The sequence below is a fragment of the Cyprinus carpio genome, chromosome B6 (assembly GCF_018340385.1).
Source record: "Cyprinus carpio isolate SPL01 chromosome B6, ASM1834038v1, whole genome shotgun sequence".
Lineage (NCBI taxonomy): Eukaryota > Metazoa > Chordata > Actinopteri > Cypriniformes > Cyprinidae > Cyprinus > Cyprinus carpio.
Window position 1 is genome coordinate 22,498,303 of NC_056602.1, and position 27,531 is coordinate 22,525,833.

Here is a 27,531-nt window from a genome sequence, read left to right on the forward strand (position 1 = left end):
TTCTTTTTATCAATAAGGTTGTTCTTAATTAGAACAGCCATTTTGTGTTCCTCTTCGTCATGTACCTGTACCTGTTCAAATGTCATAGAATTAGCACCACATTCGATATTCCTCTGGACCGAAGCCATTTAGACAGGAGAAAAATCCACCAAAAAGAAAAAAATTACTATTACAAAGCACGACCATCATATCTGAAAAATTAAAAATGCTCGGCACGACTGTGACTTACGTTGTTCCACATTTTCGTAAGCTTCCCTTTTCACAGTTTTTGGGTGTAAAAGGCTGTTAGTGTGACTATATTAGAGAGCAGCCCCCCCAAAAAACCAACATGATAATGAACTTGACATTTTGTGGCATCCTTAAAGCTGAGCGACTTTGAAAGTGAAATATTTCACCCTCTGGCATGGTATATTTAACAAAAAGCGTGGCTTGTGATAGAATAAATGAAACATGGAGACAATATTTAATATAAGAGCGCAAGCTTCTCCGAGAGAATCTCTGTGCTTATCACCACACGCTTAAGTTATTAAACACAGAGTCTATTCTTCACACGAGGCACATGTTACAAGATGCTGATAGCTAGAGTCCAACGGAAGTGGGTAGAGGCATAATTGAAACATTTCAGATGAGCGTAATGTTGCATACATAGTCTATGTCTAGGCATTTCCCCTCTCAAGATCATTTAACATTCATGTCGTCCAAAGAGAGGTTATATTGCCGTTTCACCCTCGTTCTCATTTCAGACTACAAGAAATGAGCTTCTATGATCAGCAGGCATCAAGGTCCAAGAATAAAGTCTTTCATGTCACGCTTCAAACTAAAATTCTCTTTATTTATTATTAATATTCTTTTTTGGCTCTTGATAAAGATGCATGTGTGAAAGAAAGAAAAAAAATAAAATAAAGCTAAAAACAAAGGGCCTGTTTGTGAGCCTTTAATAGTCACTGAAGTAGCCAGGGATGTGCGTCGATGCATTGATGATTTCATCTTTATGTAGTTTTTGTTTCAGTGCCAGTCCTTGAAAGACTAAAAGAAACTCAGTTGGTGTCCATGTGGTCATCCAGGGTCTCTGGAGCTCCGCCTACTGATGCAGCGGGGGTAGATTTGGACGGCGTGTCCGCATCTCTGCGTTGGTAAAATAGCACATAGGCTGCTTTAGTCTGTGGAGAACAACAAAAAAAGACAATTCTGAGTCAGTTTACTAACTAGCAACTGCCAAGTCCCAGTTTCCATACTGGACAGCGGCTCTTTGAGATTCATTAACCACTGTGGAACGCTTTATGAGTCTGCAAAAGATAATAAAACGGAAAGCGTAGTAGCCTCACCACAATCTGATCCTCAGTTGCAGACGACACACTGCTGTCGTCAAAGTAATACCATTTTCCATCCACCTTGTTCTTGCCGTATGCTGTGTCTGCAAGAGGAAATGAAACATAGTGCTTAACTTTGGCAATCAAAAAGAAACCAAGCTATCATTTCCAGGCAGCAATATAATGACAAAAACATAAATGATCAACTCTGTGATATACTTTCTGTAGCAATCCATCTAAAACGTGATACAGTATATCCAACTAGGTTGCAAAGGTGAACTAGTGAAGGTGATAAAGTGAAAATCAAAGGCTGATGACACAATATGCGAGTCAACCCAGTTATATATTAATATGATTGTTAAAACATAACTGAACATATGAATAGTAAGGGTGTAATTTCATTATTATAAAATAACAGGAGAGTTGTGCAAATAGAGTGACTTACAGTGGCCTCCACCCATTCCTCCATAGTGGTTGGAAACAGCAATGAGGTCATAGACGTATGGGTCAGCTTTGGGGTCACAAACAAACTCTGACATGTTCAAGTCCCTGTGTGAGAAAGTTCATATTTATTTCCAAACACAAAGTCACCAGAATTCCAGAAGTTTTCTTACAGTTCATTTGTTAAGTTAATTTAATCAAAACTACCAAAGATCAATCACCAACAATAAGTGTGGCTGATCAAATTGTTTATTTGAAATTTTAACCGCATCAAGACATCAGTACATAAGTACTAGACTGCAGTTCTGGGTTAGTGTACTCCTTTTACCACAATGAACAATGGACGACTTTGTCCAGATAAGCATGACTCAGCTTCCCAGAAATTGACACCAAACGCATTGCACCTGACGTTTGTGCACTCTTTCCTGCTTCCTGTTCAGCAAGGTAACCCTGACCAAATCCAAAGAGGATCAAAGCCAAATGCAAATGGAAAATAACATGTTGAGAAAAAAAAAGTCGCCCAGAAATGTGGCATTTTTGGTATCTGAAGTGTCAATATTCCACATGCTATAAATGAATGTCACAACATAACCAAAATTAATTTGATGAAAATAAAAATCTGATGTATAAATACAAAGTTACAGCTGAAGTTAGGTGTACATTGAGGCCTAAGACAATGACAGATTATTCTGTGTGGAAGGAAAAATTTTGGCGCCATCTGGTGGAAAATTTACACATGCACTTTATATGAAGAGGACACACAGTGGTGTCTTGCTTTTAGGGATAAGTCACACGTTTTTTGGAGTACTGTTTTAAAAATATTGTCATTTAAAATGAATGGACTCAAGAGTAGTAAAAAAAAAAACCCAGGAATAATAAATGTAATTATTTGCGTGTGTGTGTCTATATATTAGGGCTGTCAGTTTAATGCGTTAATTAGTTATGAAAAAATAATGCATTAAAACAGCAGTTAAAGCACTGGCCCCGCCCCCAGACCTGTACCTCATCTTACATTTCATACAGTTGACTGTTGACAAATATGATGCAGGGCAACAACCCCATAAACAAATTTATGCACTAAAATTCAAGATATTGGGGCAAAAATGCCCCGTTTGAGTTTTTGTCTCATATTCATATCTTATGATAATCGAGAACACACGAGTGCTATTTTTGTCAAGAACACGAGTGCAAATCATAGACTGTATAAGGTCCAAACAGGGACGGACTGGGAGTAAAAAAACAGCCCTGGATTTTTTTCCCAAATAGGCCCACCACAACTACAATCAGCCGCTACTATCTCACAATATTACAGCAATCAATGTATTGCATTTATTGCAAATAACATCACAAAACCCATGGTGACCCTGCTGAAAAAAAAAACCTATCACAGAAATTCTAATTGGTTTCCACTACAAATACCATTACAAACAATCAACTTTTAATCATTAAAACCATTCAATAATAGTTTACTGTGGTGTGTTTTGGGACATGTTCCATTAGGATCTAGTGGTTTTTAACAATAATAATATTAAACAACAATAACAGGCAACCAATTACCAGTAAAGACCAATAGGGTCCATTACAATTTCCATTAAAACCAATACAATTTCCATTATAACCAGTAAAACCATTACAAATTCTACTGATGTTGTTTTTTTTCAGCAGGGGATTGAAACAACTGTATTATATTAACTTAAATAAATGAAATCTACATAAAAAGAGCAGAAAGCAATAATGTATATGACATAATAATAAACAAAATCTACACAGCAGTGGACGCTAGACTAGGGGTGTCCTGGGGTTTTACTATAGTGCTAAAGACTACGTGCTCTACAGTCATGCCCAAAAGTTTTTGCAGAGACATAAATTTTGTGTTTTGCAAAGTTCGCTGCTTAAGCTGTTGTAGTGTTCATTTACATTGTTTCTAGATTATTGTGCAGAGTGATCAGATGCATTTTAAAAAAATTGCTAAAAGCTTCATTGGCCAAAAAAAAAAAAAAATTCACTTTTTTTGATCCTGACACAAAATGACCAGCTAGCATTAATTGACTAATCATATCAGCAGCGCATGTGAAAGTGTGAATAAGAGCTAGTTAGGATAATCACTATCATACTAAGTAGATTGTAAGAGCAGACTGTTTGCTATAAGAGGTGGGAAGAAGCGCTTCCAATCATTGTTTATTTCACATTTTTTGAACCAAATGAACAGTTTATTATGCACAAAAACAGATAGCATTAGCCCCCTTTTTGTTGGCCATCAACGTCACTTAATTTGACACATATGTATATATATATATATATATATATATATATATATATATATATATATATATATACATACATATATATATATATATATATATATACATATATATATATATATATTATATATATATATATACACACATATATAGAGATACATCTAATAGAGATAGATATATATAGAGAGGATACAGATATGATAGATATAATCTCGATCTATATATATATATCTATATATATTATATATATATATATATATAGTTATATATATATATATATATATATATATATAGATAGAGAGAGAGAGAGAGCCCCACATAAACATAAAAAAAAAAAAAAAAAAAAAAAAAAAAGAGAGAGCAACATATGTCTTGCAACAGATTTACCTTATTGGAAAGTCTACAACAGTGTCGAGCTTGTCTCTCCAGCAGCGGTTGTAAGAGAAGCGCTTCAGATGCACGACCAAAATGCGTGGGAGAGACCACAGGTCAAACTTCTTTGTGGCCTGCTGGTGTTTCTTACACGTGGGGCAGTACCTGCAGAGAAGCACAGCAATAAATAAAACTTCACTAAATGTGGTAATACTTCAGTAAATCATTTGACCTTGAAAGTATGGGCAGTAAATGTCACAATGTGTAATGATCGGAACATCCTCCTCACCAGGGGTCGTGTTCTCCCAGGGTCTCCATTGTAGTAAAGAGCTCGATGCATTCTCTTAAAGCTACTGTAGTCTTCTTCTTCTGAGCATGTAGCATGCTGTCATGTTTGTCATAGGCCTGGAGAGAGACTTCACATTAATGTCTGAGGAGACTTAGCAGGTAGCTAAAAGATGGTTGACTAGTCAGTTTTTGGTAGACATTATAATAGTTCAAGCAAAAGAACCAAATACTTCATTACAACATAGGAAATAATTCAATACTTTTTTTTGTAATTGTAAACACTTTAAAAACAGTTTTAATTAGATTGTAATCATTTAAGTGATAGTAAAAAAAAAAAAATGTGTGCTGTTTTTTATATTTCTATTCATCAAACTATCCTGAAAAGAAAAAGTATCACCATTTCCACGAAACTGTTAAACAACTGTTTTCAACATTAATAATAATAATAATAAGAAGAAGAAGAAATGTTTTTTAAGCATCAAATCAGCATATTAGAATGATTTCTTAAGGATCATCGCACTGAAGACTGGAGTAACGGCTGCTGAAAATTCAGCTTTGCCATCACAGAAATAAATGACTATTTCTACATGACATTATGTCAAAACAGGAAAAAACACACAATATATCTATTATTACTGTATTTTGATTAAATAAAAGCAGCCATGGTGATCATTAGAGACTTCCTTCAAAAACCTAACAAAAAATCTTGCAGTCACAAAAATGTTTGAATAGTAGTGTAATTTAACACAATTAGTGGATTAGAGGGCATTACCTCAGCCTCCTGGTCATCATAGCACAATTTCTTTGTGTCTGAATCCCAATCAATGGCTACTGTAGAGTGAGCTGTAGAAAGGAATATCTATCAGTTTTGATTTTAAGAATAAGAGCAAGTGACCATAAAGAGTTAAAGTCAGACAAATGCAGTAACAGTTAATAATCCACCTGTTTTATTTGATTAATTTTCAGTATCAAATGTAAACAGGTAATAGTTACTTGTGAGCTTTAGGAGATTGCCATCAAATGGGAGAGAACTAATGTTGGCTGTGCCGTAGGAGTTGACCATGCTGAAAGAAAAGAGTTTTGGTCGAGAAGTAAAAGATTTTCCACCGCTGCTATTGGGCCCATTCTCTGGTTCTGAATCCTCCTCTCCATCCACAGTGTCTGAATGACTGTTCTCTGGTTCTGGACTCTCCTGGTGATCCATGGCTTCCTCATCACCTGAAACAAACGCATACAACAAGATCAGATTTGTATCTGATGAATGTTTAAAAAAAACAAATGGATGACAGTGTGAATGCAGCATTTGGGAGCATTATGCGAGTGTCAGTGTCCTACCATCACAAACTCCATTGGGGCCATTGCAGGTTCCAGAGTGGTTGCTGCCGTTGGATCCAGCGCTGCAGGAAGCTCCATCTGAAACTGGGCTGCTGCAGGCACTCAGGCCTGTGCTGTGATTGGACACTGAAGCTAGGCATTCTGGTGATTGGCTGCTGCTAGAGGATGTGGCCGAGGCAGAAGCTCTACTGTCTGTAATGGTACCCTGTGAACGTTTAACGTAACGCCTAAAACAAAAGACAGATAAAGAGTCAACCAAGTTTGCAGTAACAGAACTGGTGTAAAATTGAGATAGACCACTAAAGCACAACACCAACCCGATCCTCTCCAGCACACGCTCATAAAGGGTATCTACGGTAAGGTTTTGACGCGGGACGGTGATGAGGAGAGGCTGGCCGAAGAGCATCGTGCCCGAAGAGCCTCCGCTGTGCTTAGCATGCCTCTCTCTGAAGTACACTGGCAGGTTCATCTTCTCACTATCTTCCTCAAACACCTCATATCTAAACCACAAAGACACAATCAGTAAGAGGCCACTCACTCAAACAACACACTTAGCTGAACGGCAAAACTTACATTATGCAAAACAATTCAATAAACATATGCTCCAGTTCAGAAGTTTGGGGTCAGTAAAACGTATTTTTGTTGTTGTTGTAAGAAATAAAAACTTTTAATTAACAAATAGGCATTAAATAGAAAAAAAATTAAAGTAAAGATATTTAGAATGTTATAATAGACTGATATTTCAAACAAATGCTGTTCTTCTGATATTTCAAATAAATTCTTTGATGGACTTTTTCCAAATAATCCTGAAACATGTATGTTTCCATGAAAATATTAAACTGCACAACTGTTTTTAACATTGGTGTTAATTAGAAATTGAGCACCACATTAGCATATTTCAATGATTTCTGAATGATCGTGTGATACTAAAGACTCGGGTAATACCTGCAGAAAATTCCAATTTGGAATTTCACATTTAAAACAAACTAAAATAGTTTAGAAATTTTAGTAATGTTTCAACAATATTACTTTATTTTCGATGAAACAAAAATGGCAACTAAACCCAAACTTTTGAACAGTAATGCAAGTAGAATGTAAGAAATTACTTACACAAAAATGTCATCCTTCTCCATGATGTGATTGAGACCGTCATCCCGTTTGTAGATTTTGTGGAATCTGTGATTGTAAACATCTGCCACAACCATCTAGAAAACAGAAAACATCTCAGACTGTCTGCTTGAAATAGAAGCCAGGGTTATATAGAAGCAAGATATTAAAGGATAAGTTCAGCCAAATAAGAAAATAGCCATTATTTACAACAACCTCATTTTGTTTCAAACTCATATGACTTTCTTTATGTAATAAAACACAAAATGTCAAATTTACATGCTTTATTCCAAGGTAGCCACATGGGTTTATAACAGTATGGGGGTGAGTAAATGATGACAATTTATTTTTTATTTTTGCAGGTACCATTTCTTGAAGCAACATTAATAATGGAAAAAGAGGTGTTAAGTTGGGAAGCACAAAAGTCTTACATTCTCTGAAGGAACTCCAGATAGCTTGGCCAAAGCGCTGCACAGGTCTGCCACTACACCCATTTTGGGAACAACTACACGATACTGGAAGATAACAAAAGTATCTTTTAGCCCACCTCCTGAACTAAAACATGTACTTAAGTGTGACAACGGTTCTTACTTGCATGGGTCTAAACTGCGGGTCAGTGCGGACCAGGAACACCTCCATAGTGCGATCCTTTTTCATGGGCAGGGGCAGTGTGAGGTAGCAGAAGGGGTCAAAGGTAACAGAAACTTTGGAGCATTCTGGGCAAACCAGCGTAGATTTAAACAAGCCATGGAAGATGTCCACAATTATAGAATCGTTCCGCAACCGGTGATTCGCCCATGCTTCCTTGGCTACAATCTATAGACAAATGAGATTACGGCAGGTCAAATAACATTCTTCAGTTTAAAAGAAAAGGTCCAAATGCCTATAATGTTATAGAGGCTTTCAGAATAGTGCTTATTCACTAGCAAAACAATAGTTTTTTCTTAGTAGTTTATTGTTTTGACTGATTCTGTATTTTATTTCCAGCTAAAATACCATGCTGTGGTTTACACAATAAACATGTAAGGTTTACCTCATCAGGCCGCCCCTCAGCATCTCTCAGGGCCAGATAAGGCTTCTTCTTAACACGGTTAAGGTCCTCATGTAAGCCATCCAGCAGAAAGGCCAGCAGCTCCTGAGAATCTTGTTGCTGGTACCCTGAGAACTGCGGGGCAAACCGACCCACTTGGGTCTGACGAGAAAGAGAAGCTATGTTTCAACATTCAAATTGAATTATAAGGGTTTGTGCTAAAAATGGCCAATGATATCCACAGTAACTTTAGCCTCTGCAAGCTATAGATTCACTTACTTTAAAAGTGCGTGGAGCCACATAACTGCTCCGACTAAGCCACATCTGTTTGACCAGATCCGCATATGCCTCTGCAATCTCCCCTCGCATGCCTAATGGATTTTCCCGGTTGATCTCAGCTTCGTACCGGTCCTCCAAGAAATACTCTGTTAGAGGGGGTGTGTTGCTCAGGCACTGAAATAAGAGTCACTTAGAATGAGAAGGACATACTCTAAATCAAGAAGACAAGGTTTGGCTGCTAAATGTTGTAACTACACACTCTGGGCCTTCTTCCATTGACACCCATCAGTAAACTGAGTGAATATGGCAGTAAATGAACATTCATTTTGAATACCTGGAGGGCAGAGTTCATGAAGCAGGTGTTGCCCAGGTTGCTCAGACCGCAGAGACCTGGCTGAGCGGCAGATTCTCTGTAACTGTAGGAGGAGCTGTAGGAGTTGTAACTTCCCAGTCTGCAAAATGTATGGTGGGTTAGCAAAGACACTGACCATTAGTTACCACCACAATTAAGGCCATCACAATTGGTCGACCAAATACTGAATACAAGAAAACTGACCTTGAACTGAAACCTTGTTTGAGTTCCCTATTTAAACACTCACAGAAAGGAACTAAACTAACTTAACTATGGAGTAATTTAGGACTGTTTTGATTCAATCTCAAGCTGACCTGTTACCAGAAGTACTGTTGTTCAACATGTAGCCAGAGTTGCTATTGCTATCCCCATTTGTTATTGTGGAGGATATGGTGGCAGATGAGTTTGAAGAGAGTTTTGGGGAGGTTGTATAATTCCGAGAGGTGGAAGTACTGGACCTAGGCATAGATCAAAGAATAGGTTAGGGTAAATCCAAGCAGTGTTGCAAAAAGAGTTACTGGCAATCAAAGTAACTGATTTAAAAGAAAGCTCCCAATAATTAGCTAAAAATATAGAAGAACTAAATGAAAATGATACCTCCAGATCTAATCCTTTAAGTGATTTCTTTTAAGCATTAAGCTCCCATGTTAATCACAGTTGCTTAAGCGTGAAAATGACCTAAACTGCATGTACATACTTTGAATGGCAGGTCTGTCTGGGCCATGTGCCATCCTCATTCTTCTTCTCTATAACAAGAACCTGAGGAGTAAGATGAGATTAACGATGTGAACTCATAAAATGCCAGTCAAGAGTCTCAAACCAACCACAACTGGAATAGAACGCAGCATGATGGTTTACCTGGCCCTGAAAAAGCCCTGCATCCTGTACGGTGCTGTCAAGCTTGTTAAGTTGTTCATAAGTGTTACTCATATATTTATTCCAAAGTCGAATTTCCTTTTCAGATGGGATATCAAATAAAGTCCTCATCTCCTTTCCAATAGTATCTAAAGAGGGGAAAGTAAATTTAAAAAAAGATTGTTTACAAAGGTCAGCATAATTTCTGTGACAAAATCAGTAATGCAAATAGTATCGATTAAATTATTATTATTTTTTCCTGGAAGTCTCATACCTATAGTGTCTGCTTTGCTGAAATGGCGAGTGACAATTTTGTCCATGTTGTCATTTTCGCACAGGTTCAACTCAAGCAAATACACTTCCACTTTACAGTGCTTCACAAACATTCCATGTTCAACAACCTGCAAAACAAGTTAAAAAAAAAAAAAAAACACAATACATAGCAAAATATATTAGAGACTTTTAAAGAGTCCTCACCTCAACTCAATTAATTAAATTTTAATTAACCTGTTTTAATTTAACTGTGTAAGTTTCAATGCAATTAAAAAATGAAAATCATATCACCCAATAACTCTGCCTGTAATTACTCAAGTATATCAGACATGATATTTATTTTTAAAAAAATGTAAACCAAGAGATCACCACAATATGTAAAACTACAAAGGAATATTCAATATACAAAGAAAGACGTGGAACCTTTCTGATGATGGGTTTCTGCCCCTCCAGACAGCCATACCAGCTGACCAGCTTATTCCAGGCCTCTGTAGGCACTAAAACATAGTCTAACTCATCTATGAGATGCTCTTTCAACGTCTGAGACTCGTGATCTATGATACAAAGAGAAAAGGGGAAATCATTAGAAAAACACATTAGAGCCCTTTAACGCTATACTGTATTATCTAAAAGAATTTGCCACGCTAGGCTCAGATTTTGGTGCGCCACAACTTAAAGTTGTTTTAATGGTTTTCAAATGGCAGGTTATTCTGAAAAAGGTTACCTTAAAAATGAAAATTTCTGTTATTTATTCACCTTCAAGTTGTTTGACTCTCTTCCAAAAACACAAAGGAGAGATACCAAAGAATGGACATGTTGCTTTAATCCATGTAATTAAAAAAATGGGTAATGGAAATTTCAATCTTCAATAAGGATGCAATTTAACAAAAAGGCCATACAACTATATTCCAAGTCTTTCAAAATCAAATTATAGCTTTAGGTGAGAAAAATCAACTAGTCTACTTATTAGTTATGCAACAATAATCTTCTCCTCCAGTGAGATGTTAAATCAAATTATTTCATTATTAATTAGTTCAATAATAAACTGATCAGTAAAAACATTAGACTCATATGGTTTATTGCATATGGTTTAAAATCTCCTTTTCTGCTCCACTGAGGAAAATAAAGTTGGGATTACACGAGGCTGAAAAAATTAAAGAAAATTTTTGGGTGAACTACCCCTTTAAGACTGAAACATCAAAACATAAATACACAGTATGTTCCTAAAAAATTAATGTTCCTAATTCAGAGGCTATTCACATACATAATTGAATAAGAAATCATATTCTTAAAAACTCTGATGAAAAAAAAAAAAAAAAAAAAAAAAAAAAAAAAAAAAAAAAAACATTTTTCACAACAGTTATCTATGAGAATGTGAACAAAGATAGGCACAACACTCAACATTGATTACCTGAAAAGAGTCCAGAGTTGTCAATGGGTCCCGGGTACAGATTGTGCTCTCCAACATTGTACAAATCCCAGCTGTCAAAGCCCACATACTTCTTCCACTGTTTGAACCACCGGCTGTCAATCAAATACCTGCACAATTAGAACAATAGGTGGAGATCAGTGAAAAGTCAGGGGAAAAGGGACAATTAAAGTGTTTCTCTCCTAAAATGTTAGGGCTAAACTGTTGGCAAAGCAACTATCTATTGTGTTGTTACACATCTACAAATATAGAACTGTCAGTATGGATGTCTTTCTTAATCTCATCTAAAGTAGGAACTTGTTCCACTACATAAGCTTGTTAGCGCTTCGATTCCACACTGCCAAGGGACAGACACTATACTTTGGTAAAAAATTTTATAAAAAAAAAAATAATAATAAAGAATTAAAATTGCTCACCAAAAAGTGAAATTTCTGTTATTGTTTACTTGTGTATGACTATTTTTTCAGTGGAACACAAAATATTTCACTTTCATTGTCAGTCTCTTAACTTTCAGCTTAAAATCTCAAAAAAATTAAAAAGTTAAATTTTAACGCTAAAGTATGTAGCCAACATTAAACTCTTCAGAAATAGAATACACTGAGCTTAACTAACAAGGGTTACCCAAGTACATTAATAGTTTTCGTATAAGTCTATGCACTGAAAGTACTTTTAATCTAACTGTAACTAAATATTGTCCTTTCCGTTGAGTCACTAAAGTCTCTTTGCTTAGTAAAACTCGTCAGTCTGCTTTCAAAATAAGAGACAACTTATACAAACCCTTACATATACTAACGGGTTTAAAATCTGAATAATGCGTTTATATTTTAGGCTTGTAATCTCCATGTACTTCAGACATATTTTGGGGTGTTTACTACCTGTGCCATAAACTCGTCTATTGCCAAACAACACTGTGAGTGACTGGGTGTTATCCAGTGGCCATGACAAAGCACTGCCTCACTGTAGTACTGGTTTAGGTAGCTTAGTCTTCGTCACAACTTCACATGGAGGAGTTTGGCCGTTGTTTTCATCTAGTTCGACAGTTCGTCTAAAATAAGGTTGACGTCTGACAGGAATGAACACTTAACCCGTCAAATGAAACGCAAACTAGCCTGGCTAACTAGCCTCGGCTAATAAAGTGCCTTAACGTTACATGCCTGACGCTGCTTTGCCATGTAGCTTATCAGAGAACTGATAACCGACAACAGGGTGGTTGAGTTTATTTACCAACCCTTCAGCTACTAACGTGTCTGAAAACGTCTTGTTTTTCCATTAATGAGACATTTAAGAAGAAGAACTGTGGGGAAACGCGAAGCTAAGGCTGGTTAACCTGTGCTAACTAGCTACAAGACAGTTTCCTCCCATTCTAACCGATGTAAATAGTGTTAAATCCTTATTAAATTAAACCGCACGCTTGCTCCGTACACCTCCTCGATAATAATAGCAGCCTTCTAGTTTATGGGTGTAAGCGGAGTAGGTGGCTGTCCAATGCCCGGATAGAAGAGCGATTTCCGGCAGCCGGTGTCTCCGTCAGTAGGCCTGAGCCGATGCCGACAAGCGTGCCTTGATTTCGGCTTCACATAAAAACCTCTTACCACTCGTCTCCCTTTCGAAGTGGCGTTTTTAACAGTGTGCCGATGCTCTGCTTTTGACTCTCGGTGGACGGTACTGGTTTCTGTGCGATCACCGGCTTCTCGTCGGGGTCCGAAGCGTTACCCGACTCGGGTCCGCCTCCCTCCGCCATCGTGCAACTAGTGAACCCGCAGCGGCCGCGAGCGCGCTCAAGTATACCGAGGACGCGCCGCGCGAGAGGGAGCGTGCATACTTGGCTGCCGAATTCAACTAGAAGTTACATGAATACTCGGCAACATGAACGAGGAGAGGCGGATAATTAATACATTTTAGTGTCCTTTAAAAATAATTAGGGCCCTGGGAAGATGTTTGGTTTCCGCATCCCTGACAGCTGTATTTCTGTCAGCCGCTACAATATTTTTTTTCATTCTGATTCGAATTTTGATTTTGGTTGGTTCCAGCGATTCTTGATTGATTCCCTGTCCCGACAACGGCTGCTCAGACACATGTCCGATTACTGTGGCCGGTTGCATACTGTTTGTTTGTTTATTTATTTATTTATTTAGAGGTCAGTTAAATCCAAAAATACTTTTTGGCCACATGGTTAACAGCTAGTTATTCAAACTTGTTCTTAAGACACAGTCTTAAGTTTATGCAACTGGCCCCTGGTCTTCGGGTCTTTGCATGACCGGTTGCATTGGGGTTTGGTAATGTTAGGCAAAATCTTTAAATAGAAAATTTTAAATAAAAATAAAAAATTGACATTTTGATAAAAAAATAATAAATAAAGTAGCCTATAATTTTCTTTGAAACAGTGTTCTCTAATGAATCTGCACAACCAGATGTGAAAAAGTAAATGGGGCAAATAGGATTTTGTTTACTGTAATGGTGTATATTTTTCTTCAACAGTGGTAGGAAAATGAATTTTATCTATCTATCTATCTATCTATCTATCTATCTATCTATCTATCTATCTATATACAGAACAGTGCATCACTATTTAGTAAAACAGCTGTATTAAGAATGTACAAATCCAGTAAATGTACTGAGGAACATTTATTTAACAAAAAGAAAAATGACATTTAATAAAAGTAAAATAAATATATTAAACATGCCATTAAATCTTAATCTGTAATGAGGATGTCTTTTTCACTACATACTCAGTGCATGGTGTATTGGCACCATAAGAAAGCATCTAATACAATATTAAATTTAGGAACATACTATTTAGGTAACTGAACCTATGTTATGGTCTGATCCACTTTTCATCACTTCCTAAAACTAATTTTTTTGCCTACTTGGTCCAAACAATCATATGGTCCTAGTAAAATAAGAAAATGAGGCTCATAAAATAAGAATGTCATTGTGTTAATCATTAGACATTAATCATCTGGGAATGTTTTCAAGAAAACCAGGCCACACTCTACATTATAGGGTGCTCTGTAATGTTTCTATTGCATTGTATGAATGCAGTCGCAAGAGATAATCCATAAAGCTTAAAGCTCAAAGCTTTATCACACTATGGCACTTACGTCTGAGCAAAAATGAATAATGGAGGGAATGGAGCATGAATATTACACAAAATGTGATATTTCTGCAATGAGGTTTATAACACTTTCTAGAAAAAGAACAAATCTGAAAGGAAGCGATTTGTCACTCCCAAAACCAGTCTGACAATTCACAATTCTCAGTGAGGCCCGCCAGAACCTCTCAGTAGTGGACAGGCACTTAGAAGATGCCCGTTGGCAACTCTTTGCTGAACATCCCAGACAAGTCCAAGTCCTTACTCATCAGATCCTCCTCGACATTCTCTAAGGCCCACTGATGATCCGTCAACTCCAGAGCCTCCCATTCCGCCTAAGAATAACATTCATATACATAAATCTTTACAAATTAAATGAACGTTTGCAGCCTCAAAATAATATATAAAACAAACAAACAAAAAAATGTTTAAAAAGATTAGTGTGCAGCTTCTAATTTGTGATACCTTGAATGCTTTGTTTGTGTCAGCAGGCATTGCCATTGCAGCACCACTCATCTGTTCCTGCATGATGCGAGACTGATCTGCACCTGTTGCAAATGTAAGAATATTAATTGCATACATACTTTATATACAGGGCCTACCCTAATTAAATAATACAAATTCAACGTAAGAAATATGATTATAATTCTAAAATGATTCTTAAGCTAAATGTTTAAAGGCAAAAGCTATTAGTACAACACAATTTTAGTCCTTGTGCTGTGCTAAAAATCTTTTACCTACTCTGGTGTTCCAAGTCAAAAATGACCAGCCTTTTAAAAATTGCTTATGAATGCCATATGATCACCTTATCTGGATCTTATTGTCAACTTGTTTTTTCAATTAGCACAGGTTTTGTATTGGTTGTAAGCCTCACTGATCTGAGCTTATACAGCTCAGTTTACTTTTTGAGAAAAAGCATTTTTTAGGAAAAAGATCCTCCTCTCTGGGGCAAAATGACCAGAACACAAAAGCAGACAACTGACCATAGTTAGGATCAATATTACAACCTGGCATCACCACTGGAGAAGGTCAAAATGATGGTGTATTGAAATGGAATAGCAGTAAAGTTATTTACCATTGTCTTGTCCAAGAATCAGAGAATACATGCTCCTGAGACCAAAGACATTCAGGAAATACCAAGATGCTGAACTCACCCTGTGGATGTTTACAGTATGAAATTGTTTAAAGACACAGCTTTGAATGAAATAAGAACACTCAAGGGTTTGAGAGCACTAACCAGGAGGCATCTAGAGAGAGCAACTCAATTCCCTGCTGCAGCATCGGCTTGAAGCGGAGTGTGAGAGGAAACGGTACCTTTGCTAAAGAGAACAGAATTACAAATGGGTTAAGACAAATTCAGTGAGAATAAACTAGAAGCAGCCAAACTCTCATATTTGATAATAAAAAAAAAGTGTATCTCTTACTTGTGACAAACCCTGAAAAGGTCCAGTTGATCCAACCACCAATAAGGATCATGGGCAGGACGTTTGTCACATTGCCTTTCATCATGTCTGTCAACATGCTGGGATCTAATTGAGCAAATAACATCATCACATTAATATTTCCACTCAATCCTGACTGTCATTTTATGATATAACATGTGCATAAAAGAATCTCCAATGAGACTCACCAGTCATTGGAGATGGTGGGACCACCTTTCTTTTGGTCTTCTTGAAAAATCCATCTTCTTGATTATTGAAGAAGAATTTTCTCATCAAGAAAGACTATTTTAGAAAGATTGATAACATTTCAGTTTTAGTAATTCGGAAACATCTCAAGCAAAAGACACACAAAAAAAAGATAGCAGGGGCTCACTTGTTTAGGAATGTATTTTCCATTTTCCCGTAAAACTCTGCTCCTGATGAGAACCTGGCTGTGTAGAGAATGTGATCTTTAGTATTTTGTAACTTTTTGTGAGTTGCAAAACACATGTGGATGGATAATGAAACGGTACAGTGAAAGTTACCTGTCTGAAACCTGCTCTAAAGTGAGCTTCTTGTCACTTTGTAACAGAATCGAGACATAATGGCGGATCACTCCAACCAGAAAAGTAATAAACACAATTGGCAGCACAACCCAAAGACGAATATTGGAGTCCAGGAGGAGCTCGGGCTCTGCCATGCTTTAGTGAACGGATGTTGATGGGATATGCCCACCCTGAAACAGACAAATAATCAGATCTAGTAATCTCTTTGACTCTTATGATCTAACGGCCAGAGTTATACTCAAAATAACTAGCAGATCATCGTGAACCATTGTGGATTAATGAATATTAGTACATGTATATAAAATGACAGCACTGATACTTTCATAATAAGCTAGTACTCGATTCTCTTAAGTGCCTGATGAAGGTTAAATATGTCAAATCCGATTCATAAGGATGCCATATGGTACATTTATCGCATAAATTTACGGAGCGATATTCATGTCACGTTCATACATGTCTATTTCGTCTCTATCTATTACAGAACACAAAAAGAGAAAAGCAGGTGCTTCAGATTTCAGTTTAAATCCACCATCCACGCATCAGGGTTAGCTTGCTGCTAACAACCCTCTTTCAGGTTTAGGGTGGGGAGGCATCATTTTTGATATATACACACCCGCACCGAGCATATGCTATATTTTCGACGCTACATGTTGCGACAAATGAGACTTTATCATAATGCGAGTATTGTACCTACTCTCGTATTCAAATTGCGGCTTATCTCTTCAAAGCCCGATAACAACTCAACCCAGGATGCGAGCGACACCATCGAGCCGCTGCTGCTACGATGTGCACGCATTTGCAAACAAGTGTTTCAAAATAAAAGTCATTTCTGTAACATTTTCATAATTAAAGTTCAAATATCAAATCAATGTGTCAGTAAAATATAATTATGACATATACGTATTATTATAAATGACCGTATACGTTTATTTAATTTTGACTACTATATAACGGCATTTAACATTATTTTATCCTATTTGAACCGTTTTCGTCAAAACACTTTTGCTATAGTAACACTATATAATTATAATTAGTATAAATTAAATTAATATTAGCATAACATTATTTAGTTATTACAGTTTAGTGTATTTTTAAATATAACACTTCATAATCTATTAAATGTAATTGTTTATAAAGTAAATATTCAAGCATTCTGGTTTTGACACTACATCTGAAAGGATAGTACTGTACAGTATGTCCTGAACCCCAAATACATCTCAGACATGAGTATCAAATATGAATTTATGAACATAAGCAACTTATTTCATTATCATTGACGAGGCCATGCATAATGAAAATCACATTAAAGCACATCTCATTAAACTACGAAAAAATGGTGACTAATCTTGTTGTTTTAATTAATAAAATGTGGTAGCCGTACGGGTTCTTCACAGAAATGGTTTCACTCTGAAGACTACAGTAACAGTCTTTTTCCTTCAACTAACAACATCTTTAGAAAACTGTGCTTAGAAAACTGCTAGAAAAAAAAAACTGCTCAAAATTTACAATGAACAAAACTCCAAAAGTATTCACAATATATTTTAATACTGTGGCCTGTATATGAAAACAACACATGACACATTCTTCTTTTACAAACCACATCCTCTCATATCAACACTGGCATATTCATTAACAGGCAGTTTCTGTAGCATTTGGTCCACTAAAAGAAATCACAGCTAAGTAGATCTAAAAGGGTCAATGGTAGAAATAATGAAGTAGTGTGACTGAAGTACATAGAACTGTTTTATAACAGCATGTAAATACAGGAAGAAAACAACAAACATAAATATAACAGAAACTCTGCTGGCAAAATTTTAACAAATCCAATGCAGAAATCTCAAAGAAATGGCATTGATAAACTTGGGCCAATTTAACAACCATGTTATCACACACTCAGTCCACACAAAATGCAACAGGCAGATGTGCACATACCCACACATACACTGCAAAAATCTTTTTATTTACACCAAATCAACCATTGCCATGATAGAACACTTCGCTCACACCTCATCACACACATATCGAGACACATTTAGATCAGGGCGTGTCAAAGGCTGATCAAGTTCGGACATGTTACTTCTATTATGCATTACTGAATGGAATCACATGGAATCAGAAACACCCATATATAGATACTGGCTTGGGAGGTTGGTGAAAAGTGTGAAAATGAAGAATGGTTACATTCCCATGCTTAATACTAAGATATCAAGCTGCCATATATTTCCCAAAAGAACAGAATACAATTCACTCCGCAACTCTGATGCGCAGCGAGCCACTACAAGTCAGGATTAGATGCACACTGGGAGCAAATCCTTGATGTAGAACATTGAATTTGTGCATTTAAAAAAAAAAAAATCATATAAAAAGAACTTAACCTCATAATTCAGTCAGTCTGATGTGGTTACACAGGGCTGTACTAAAAGAGGAGCGCACCCATACTGCCCACTTCACTCTGTTCTTTCACAAAGATCTCAAAGTACTGGTAGATGATAGTGACGGCCAACAAGATTCCAGTTCCTGAGCCGATGGCTCCCAGGAAGTCGGCCATGACTGAGAGGCCACCTATACACAGGCCTCCGAAAGCTGCAGCTGTGGGGATGTACCTAAACGAGCATTTAAAGAAAGCTTTAGTTATTCTTCATTTGATTAATTGAGTCTAATTAAGACTGAGTGCTCTGTATGTATTACCTGTTGAGTTCATGGACCATAGAAGTTTCTCTGTGTCCCCTCATAACCATCTGCTGTTCTTTCAGCTGTTTGGCGACCTAAGTTATGCAAAGTTTACACAAGCCATAAGTCGACTGTTCAATGCACCTCAGTGTAATCAATAAGAAGGAACAGTCTAATGCTCATACATCTTTGGCAGAGGATCCAGACACTTCAATCCAGGTCTTAGAAAAGAAGGCACAGGATCCCAGCATGAAGATGATGTAAATGATGGCATGGACTGGATCCTCCAGTAATGTGCTGAAAGACTCTGGGGGAGAGAGGTAGTAACACAGACCACCTACTGGATAAGCACGAGCTGGCCCTCCACTTGAGCTATCCTGTTAACCAAAAAAAAAAAAAAAACACAGACACACATTTTATAGGTGCACCAAGTGTTTTTATAAAATAATTTGTTATAAAACTCAAAGAGTCTGACAAGCAAAATAAATTAAGTAGCATTCAAATGGTCATGTAAATTTCAAAACAGCAACTTCATCTTCACCTGGTGTGAGTAAACATAATTTTAAACATGTATGGGGGTCGGGGCCCAATAGAGGGGCCTAAACCACTTACAAGAGACCACAGAATCATTTAAAATACTTTCATTACTATTGCTATTAACATGTTCTGACTCTAAAGTAAATTACTAAATTAAGAACAACATCTTTTATTGAAGAATATACAGTTCTTGGAGTCATAGTTCTGATTATAATATAGCAATACTGCAAATTTATATGAATAAATATTTGAAAACAAGCAGCTTTGCCAATGAAATACCCTATAATTATATTTTGAATATTGTGTTGGACAATGGGAGGCTTTTGAGTCACAAAAGTTAATTTAAAAAGGAATTATAAACATGTTACACTATTTATAGGTGCAAGGAAAAAAGCATGTTCAAACAAAAAAAAAATTAAATAAATAACCAAATACAAACTGTTCAGACAACACCTATATGGGAAAGTGTAAACAAGTCACTTACAGACCAAGTCCCCAGCAGGTTGACCAAGAAGTTCCCACTGAAGCGAGTGGAGAGCATTTGAGAGATGACGTAAAGGTTGGACACCAGTGCAGACTGCAGGATGATGGGAATGTTGGAGGTGTAGAACAGTTTGATGGGATATGTGTTGTACTGGCCACGGTAACGTGCAGATTTGATAGGGAGGTCGACTCTGAAGCCCTGTGGAGCAAGAAATAATACACTTAGCATCTAATACTTCAAATTTGGATCATTTATAATTGAGCTTCAATATTCAAGGTATCATCTGTAGGAAAAACTATGATGGTAGAGTTTCACAATTTGACCCACAGCCAATTTACAAGCACTACTTCTAGCAAGTATAGGAGGATGTTAGTGCAAATGCACATTATAAGTAACACAGGGTCACCCTTCACTCTGAATTATACAGTGTAGAGATTGATATGTATGTGTTTGATTAAATCGAAGGCTTTGTTTTTTGTTTTTTTTATATTGCACCGAGCCATATCAGAAAGTAAGGTAAGGGCATTTTCACAGGCGAAACCCAGTCATTCCAACAGGAATCTGCACAATCTGGAGTATTGTGTGAGGGTGAAAAACTTCCCCACACTAGTTTAGCTCATTTCACATGAATTTGCTGCATTTAGCAACCAAAACCTACTTGTATTGAAAGTGACTTGTGTGCGTTGTGCTTCTTACATCACTATCACCACAGAACTATCTTATGGCAGTGTTACCACACCTTTATGCAATAACCCACTAACCTGAAAGTATATGACCACTGCAAACACAAAGACTGTAGAGATGAGGTTCATGAGATTGGGCAGGTTCTGTCTGTAGAAGGCCTCTCTCAGTGCCCGGACTTTATCGGTACGAGTGGCCAATAGGTGAAAGAGAGCAATAATGGATCCCTCAAACTCAGTACCTGTACGTACACAAACAAAATTCAGTCCGCATCACTGAAGACACCACAGAATGGTTCAAAACAAGACGCTACATCCTGAACACAAACCTCTTCCTGTGTTGACTGTTGTTGGGCTGAATGCTTTCCATACGATTGTCTCACAGATGTTGGTGGCAATGAAGAGAGAGATACCAGAGCCCAATCCGTAACCCTTCTGCAGCAGCTCATCCAGCAGCAACACGATCAGACCGGCTACAAACAACTGATCAAACATAGCCTAATTAACTAAAAAGCATAATGGATAATGTTCTTCACAAAACAAATCACAAGATAAGACTGAGGGGATTCAAAACGTTGATCAGTCAGTCTTTTTATAATGATGCTCATTTGTGTAGACAGCAGATGCAAATACAAACAGACAAGATTATTTGAACAATGCCTGCAAAGGTCACTACGATAAACAGAGCAAAGGCCAATAACTTGGAGAGAAATGGTTCCACAATAAGGCAAATACAGATCTAATATGTCTTACAATGGTCATTGTCAGTGATAATTTCTAGAATGAGTACTAAAATTAGGCTAAATGTACACAATACACACTTATAGTGACTGAAAATGGAAAATGTGCATTAAATGAGATTCGTATGGAACCGAATGTATCTGATAAATGGCAGAGCAGAGAATGTTATTGGCTGAATAAATTTATCAGTTTGCAAATATATCAGTTTATCACCAAGTCTAAATATTTCACACAGAAAGAATGTGAATTTACCTGAATGATGATGAGGAGGCAGATTCCAGCACCCATCTCTGAAGGGTCTCCATACATGCCAGTCATCACATAAACAATAGCCTGGCCAATGGTGATGATCATACCAAAAACTGGAGGAAAGATCTCACAGTTAGATATCTTAAACAAATGCAATAATGACATTAAGATGGGTTTTCAACAAGAGTATTGCACTGGAAGCTGCATTAGACCTTTCAATTAGTTTCAATCAATGAAGTGACTTAATATATAATAATAATAATAATAATAATAATAATATACAATACATACAATTTTTATTTTATATAATAGAACGTTATAATATGTCTTACGTTTTTGAGCGCCATTGAACAGTGCTCTATCTTTAGGTGTGTCTCCAACCTCAATGATTTTTGCTCCAGCCAGCAGCTGCATGATTAGACCAGATGTCACAATGGGAGAGATACCCAACTCCATCAGAGTACCTGAAACACACATTATTAAACTTCTAAACAAAATCTAATGTTCCAAAAACGGACGACCAATATAAAACACACACACAAAAAATTGTGTTTACCAGACACTATAAATAACTGAGTGGTTTTGGAGTAAATATTAATTTTAGATAATTATGTATTAGTTTTTGGCAGATTAATTAAATGATATAATGCTGTGCATTGTTATTAATATGCCACTGATGCTTGATTAAATCATTCGTCTTCATTCAACAGGGGATGACTGATCCAATCCCTGCTTGCACTGATGATTCTGGTATACGCACCTCTGTTGGATGCCAGGATCACTCTCATCCAGTAAAAGGGATCAGCCGAGTCTGAAGACATAATTCCAAAGAGGGGAATCTGGAGGACAGAGATCACCGTAGATCATTCAAACAAACTTGATGGTCTCCGACAGCAAATAAAAAACACATCCAAAGACAGTAATGTTTGGTTTGAGAGGTTTATAAGTTCACAAGGGTGATTTTGTTGATTATCAACAGCACTTCAGAGAGCTCAGGAGTTTAATGAGAGTGAACATACCTGGCAGCACACCAGAAAGATGAACAGGGTGATTGCAGTCCATAACACTTTTTCTCTGAACTGAATCTGTGGGGAAGACATTCAAGGAGTAAGTATAACTGAAGCGCCACAAGAACAAGCAAAGCAAACATATGATGAGATCAAACTGCATACCCTCCTCTCTGGTTTCTGGATCTCTGGTAAAACCGCACAGAATGGCTTTATCACTTCTAGGAATTTAACTGGAAAAAAAATGCACTTAAGTTTACAGTTGTTAAGCCTAACTTGAGAAAACAAGACAATGTTACTATCCTAAGAGGTCTTGGTGATTCAGGCGACGTGGCTTTAAGGCTTCTGGAATTCAAACAAGTTACTTGAATCTGTCTCTCTTGCAACGTCATCATTCAATCCAAGAAGGAAAGCCCCGGTTGGAATAAGATCAAAACCTCATCTGTCCGTTAAATAGGTGCTAAAACTAAAACAAACCACGCTTCAAAATAGAAATAATGATTTAAAATTACCGACGTTAGCAGACTTTTTTGCGTTACATTTTAAGCATGCACCATGTTCCCAGTTAAATTACTTGTCATGTGCAATATACTACACGTTTTAAAAGCATACGACGTCTATGCGATGAAAATAACAGCAAATGCATTTGAGACCAGGCTAGTTTAATGACCAAGAACTAGCTGGCTATGATCGCTTTGAAAATCAGTACCATTACAAATGTAACCGTTAAAGAAGTCACATTTTAGACAATTATATATAAAGTGCGTTTTTGTAAACTCGACAATAAACCAATGAGGAACATGAGAATCTGACAGTAAAATACAGTTGCTAATCTATAATGAATGAATGAAGAAGCACTGAAGCTAACCAGGTTGTTTGTTTGTTTGTTTGTTTGTTTGAATAGCAGTTGTCTACAGCTACATAATGCATTAAACTCCCTTTTAATAGAATCAAAGTAAAGTAATAATCATGACGACTCACTGGCCATGGTGTCCCCTCTGATGATGGTCCCAGTCTAGCGGTTAGCGAGCTCCGTTCAGCGGCTCTATGAGGAGCGTGTTCAGGACACGTCATCACCCAGAGCACAAACACACGTCAGTATCTGTGCCACAGACACAGCCGGTTGGATGGAAACCCAAAGTATGAAATGGGTGGGATTAGTGACCCGGAAGTTGTCTCTATATACAAGTATGATTGTAAAAAAAAAAAAAAAAAAAACTGTTTTGCAGTTATGCTGTTTCGTTTTTTTTCCACCAAGTTTTTACATAATAGATATTTAGGTGATGTGTTCAGACATTGATTATAGCTTAAACATATAAGGGTGTCACGTGTTAACTGTTACTTTTCCCAGCGCAGGCCAAAACTGACAAACCAGAATCATTTATGATCTAATAAGAATTTAAAGACTTGTTCTAAAAAATGCTGGGGTTGATTTCTGTATTTATGCTAGGAAAAATCCTTTGAAAGGTATATATTTAAAAGATTATACAATTTAGTATACAAATATCCCCTATAACTAAAACAAACACGTGCTGAGAGTTTAGTGTTTTTCAGATGAGGTTGGGCCTCTATTCGCGCCTCCTGGCGGAAGACTAAAGTTTTTTGTTGTTGTTGTTGTTTTAAAGGACACAGAATACATAAATGTTTTGTTCTTTTTCATCACAACCCTATTATATATTAAATAGATTTTTAATAGATTAAAATGACTTATAGGTTAGAATTATTGTTTTGTTGTTGTTGTTGGCATTATTAACAAATTTTGTCTGAGAAAAAAATTCTCACTAATGAGAATGACAGATGCATCGATGCAATAGCCAACGTCATTCTTAACAAAGGTAAACCTTAAGGTAATGTGTATTGTTTTATGTTGTTAGAATTATTTTTAACACAAACTACATTCAATTAGAACATACCCACAGTTAGGAAGCACAACATAGCCTGTCAGTGTTTAGCTATATAGATTTTGTAGTAAATTGTTTGTGTCTGCGCAAAATAACTGAAATGTTCAAATTCACGTCTAATTTTTAAAAATATGACTTGACTGAGTGCAACTTCAACATTGCCGTTTAATATAGGTTACTTGACACAAATAACCGACAGGGGGCATCCCTTCATCAGAAATCCGGAGGCTCTTGATTCATGGAAAACCTGTTGCCACAAGGACTTGACTTCTGAATCAGAGGTATTAGAACCCATAAACAAAAAGTTCCAAGAAGAACTATGATGCTAAGGTAGTTTTTGGAAATCATGCCTCATTTATTTGGACATGCAGGCTACCAACAGTTCTGTGATTTGAGATTATGACTTGATTTGAAAACAAGGCGATTCACGTTGTCAGAAATCTGACGGATATAATCTGATGTATTTTATGTTATTATATAATTATATTAAAAAGTAGGCTATCAGTTCTATGAGTTGATGTAATTCACATCACAGCAACATTTAAAACTTGATAATGAATTATTTAACTGACCCAATTTTAAACAATTATAGTTCATCAAAACCGATTTGTTGAATGGGTTTAATGTGATTATGACTGTCCTAGTCTGGTGTCTGCAGCTGATACAGGCCAATCTGACACACATAATCACTGAGCCGTACTAACATTCACACCAACCAGGGATTGAACAAATGACAGAACAGAGAACACATGGCTTTTGCTCACTACTTTATACACATTTATGTGCACAGCGGCTGATTCTGTGGTGTGCTTGCTCTGGTTAGAGATGAGCCGTCGTCTGCACTTTAATAAAGAGATACTTGTTCAGACTGGTTATATAATGGTGAGTGAACTGTGAGATAACACAGAGGTGAGGCCAAGCAAATACCACACAAATCACACATACCTTTCATACCCAACTGTTCATTTTCTTTTACATAACACAAAAATGTCAAATAAGCAAAAAATTTTTGTGTGTGCGTGTGTTTGTGTGTGTGTATGTACACCTCGTGTAAATTCATAAAATAATAATATTTCAGCCATGTTGAAGGATGTGGAATCTGGACAGAGAAGAAAGTGGTATGATACATAAGCAAAGGAAATTAGTATTTCCCAACATGTTTATTTTCAAGTACACCAAGGCCTTCCGCTTCATTTATTTTTATGGTGTTTGCATTTCTCAGTGAGATATAGTCAACTTTGAGCTGCTGTTTTCTGATGCTGTTGACATAACGAAAGATTTGAATTCTTCAGTTGCTAACTGTGCTGAGTGTTATGTGATTATCTTAATGCACTATGTTACATTTCACAATTCTAAACTAAATCACATTTTCAATGCCTAAAATAAAAGAGACACAAATTGCCGAGCTACATCCTTTTTTTAGTGCCTTAAATAAACTGGTGAAGTTAACTTATTTAATTTCATTTTATGGAATCAAACTGCCATAATGAATGTTGTTTTACTCGCATCAGTTGGTTCTCAGTTTTAAGTTCTTAAAAGCACTCAAAAAATACTAAGCACCAGTACAAATTCATATTTCGCTTGTCATCATGGCTTAAATGTTTCCTCTTTATAAGCTGACAAGCCAATAAAAAAGTCGGATTGTTAAAAATGACAATTATAGTCATTTTTCCTTGTGAACAGACTCTTACTGCAACATACAGTCTTTGACCTAAATCAATGGCATTAATACAAAAATAAAAAAATACTTTTTTTTGTATATTACTTTAAAATAAAAAAAATTAATGTTTATTAATAAAAAAAAAAATATGAATAGTGTTTAAAATATATATTAATTTGAATATTTTAATGTTTATTAATTTTTTTTAAAATATGAATAGTGTTTAAAATATATATTAATTTGAATATTTTAAATATTTTCAAATAATAAAAAATTTTAAGAAAGTGGAATTAAATGTAGAAGCAGACTGAAAGGCAGAAACTGTTTTCATTCAGAAACTGTTAGTACATTTCACAAATAATGTACACAATAAACATATTAAATTAAACCTGAAATTTAAAAACAGAAATACTAAAATCATTACAAACTTACCAAAATAACCCTAATAATATTTACAATATTAACAACATAAAACCATTTAAGCTTTACAGGCATCTTTTGGCAAGATATTGTTACAAATTATTGTTTTAAATTTGTGAAACCCATTGTATAGTTTCTCTTTGCTCTTTCTCCCTGCTGTTTAATGACATAAAACCATTTAAGCTTTATGTAAACTCGCTGGCCTGGTGCACATGGTATTTTCCAACATCCAGAGACATTTACTTAAGTGACACCCTCATTTATTTACCACGTCAGAGATATGATCCCTAAGCCTTTGATGAGGCATGACAAATTTGTTTAGACAGAGTAAACTCTGGTCAATTCCACATATGCTCAGACGCAATCACTAAACAGATACTGTCTACAGACTACTGAGGTAAACGATGTATTATCATAAAATGCCAGAGACGTTTTACTCATGTGTGTCTTTTTCAGATTACTGTTTTTTCCTTATATTTAGACGCATCTATAAATACTGTTAGTGAGTTAGAGAGGTGTCTGATGAGTCACAATGTGACATTATATCAGGACAGCAGAGGACAGAAAGCTTTACAACTCAACCGATTCATAAACCAAGAGCGCAATACTAGAATCATCTGGAAAGTCTACATTTTAAAATTTGTTCTGTCTTTTTCATTCCTCCTTAAAATGCTATAAGCAAAATAGTAAGAATGCCTTTGGATCACCACCCAAAATATTTTCTCTGAAGTATACACAGCAAAATGCATGCCTCTGAATACATTCAACAGTA

At 36.3% G+C, this 27,531-nt stretch overlaps 3 protein-coding genes across 4 annotated transcripts; all 3 read right to left on the reverse strand.

Annotated features, from left to right (window-relative positions):
• Nucleotides 1–805: 805 nt before the first annotated feature.
• Nucleotides 806–13,173, reverse strand: LOC109112838 (ubiquitin carboxyl-terminal hydrolase 4-like). The gene is made up of 22 exons (XM_042726320.1): nt 12,925–13,173; nt 11,315–11,442; nt 10,327–10,457; nt 9,905–10,031; nt 9,634–9,779; nt 9,473–9,534; nt 9,090–9,233; nt 8,758–8,875; nt 8,424–8,597; nt 8,148–8,306; nt 7,706–7,930; nt 7,546–7,629; nt 7,118–7,212; nt 6,325–6,507; nt 6,008–6,234; nt 5,666–5,890; nt 5,445–5,515; nt 4,674–4,789; nt 4,400–4,549; nt 1,756–1,859; nt 1,326–1,414; nt 806–1,160 (listed from the first exon to the last, which is right to left on the reverse strand). The coding sequence occupies exons 1-22, from the start codon at nt 13,071–13,073 to the stop codon at nt 1,038–1,040; spliced, it is 3,030 nt and encodes a 1,009-aa protein (XP_042582254.1). The 5' UTR covers nt 13,074–13,173; the 3' UTR covers nt 806–1,037.
• A 765-nt stretch (nt 13,174–13,938) lies between these two features.
• LOC109112843 (ER membrane protein complex subunit 3) lies at nt 13,939–17,219 on the reverse strand. Of its 2 annotated transcripts, none has more exons than XM_019125727.2 (9): nt 17,105–17,219; nt 16,390–16,580; nt 16,239–16,296; nt 16,054–16,147; nt 15,848–15,952; nt 15,661–15,742; nt 15,499–15,578; nt 14,889–14,971; nt 13,939–14,758 (listed from the first exon to the last, which is right to left on the reverse strand). In XM_019125727.2, exons 2-9 carry the CDS (start codon nt 16,542–16,544, stop codon nt 14,630–14,632), a joined length of 786 nt encoding a protein of 261 aa, XP_018981272.1. In that variant the 5' UTR covers nt 16,545–16,580; nt 17,105–17,219; the 3' UTR covers nt 13,939–14,629. The 2 variants fall into 2 exon arrangements, with proteins under 2 accessions (XP_018981272.1, XP_018981273.1); XM_019125728.2 differs by having other exon boundaries at nt 17,101–17,219.
• A 717-nt stretch (nt 17,220–17,936) lies between these two features.
• LOC109112844 (protein transport protein Sec61 subunit alpha-like 1) lies at nt 17,937–23,917 on the reverse strand. The gene is made up of 12 exons (XM_042726322.1): nt 23,760–23,917; nt 22,944–23,011; nt 22,791–22,856; nt 22,532–22,610; nt 22,104–22,235; nt 21,775–21,884; nt 21,111–21,264; nt 20,863–21,023; nt 20,102–20,299; nt 19,266–19,457; nt 19,099–19,175; nt 17,937–19,013 (listed from the first exon to the last, which is right to left on the reverse strand). Exons 1-12 carry the CDS (start codon nt 23,764–23,766, stop codon nt 18,827–18,829), a joined length of 1,431 nt encoding a protein of 476 aa, XP_042582256.1. The 5' UTR covers nt 23,767–23,917; the 3' UTR covers nt 17,937–18,826.
• Between the last annotated feature and the right edge of the window lie 3,614 nt (nt 23,918–27,531).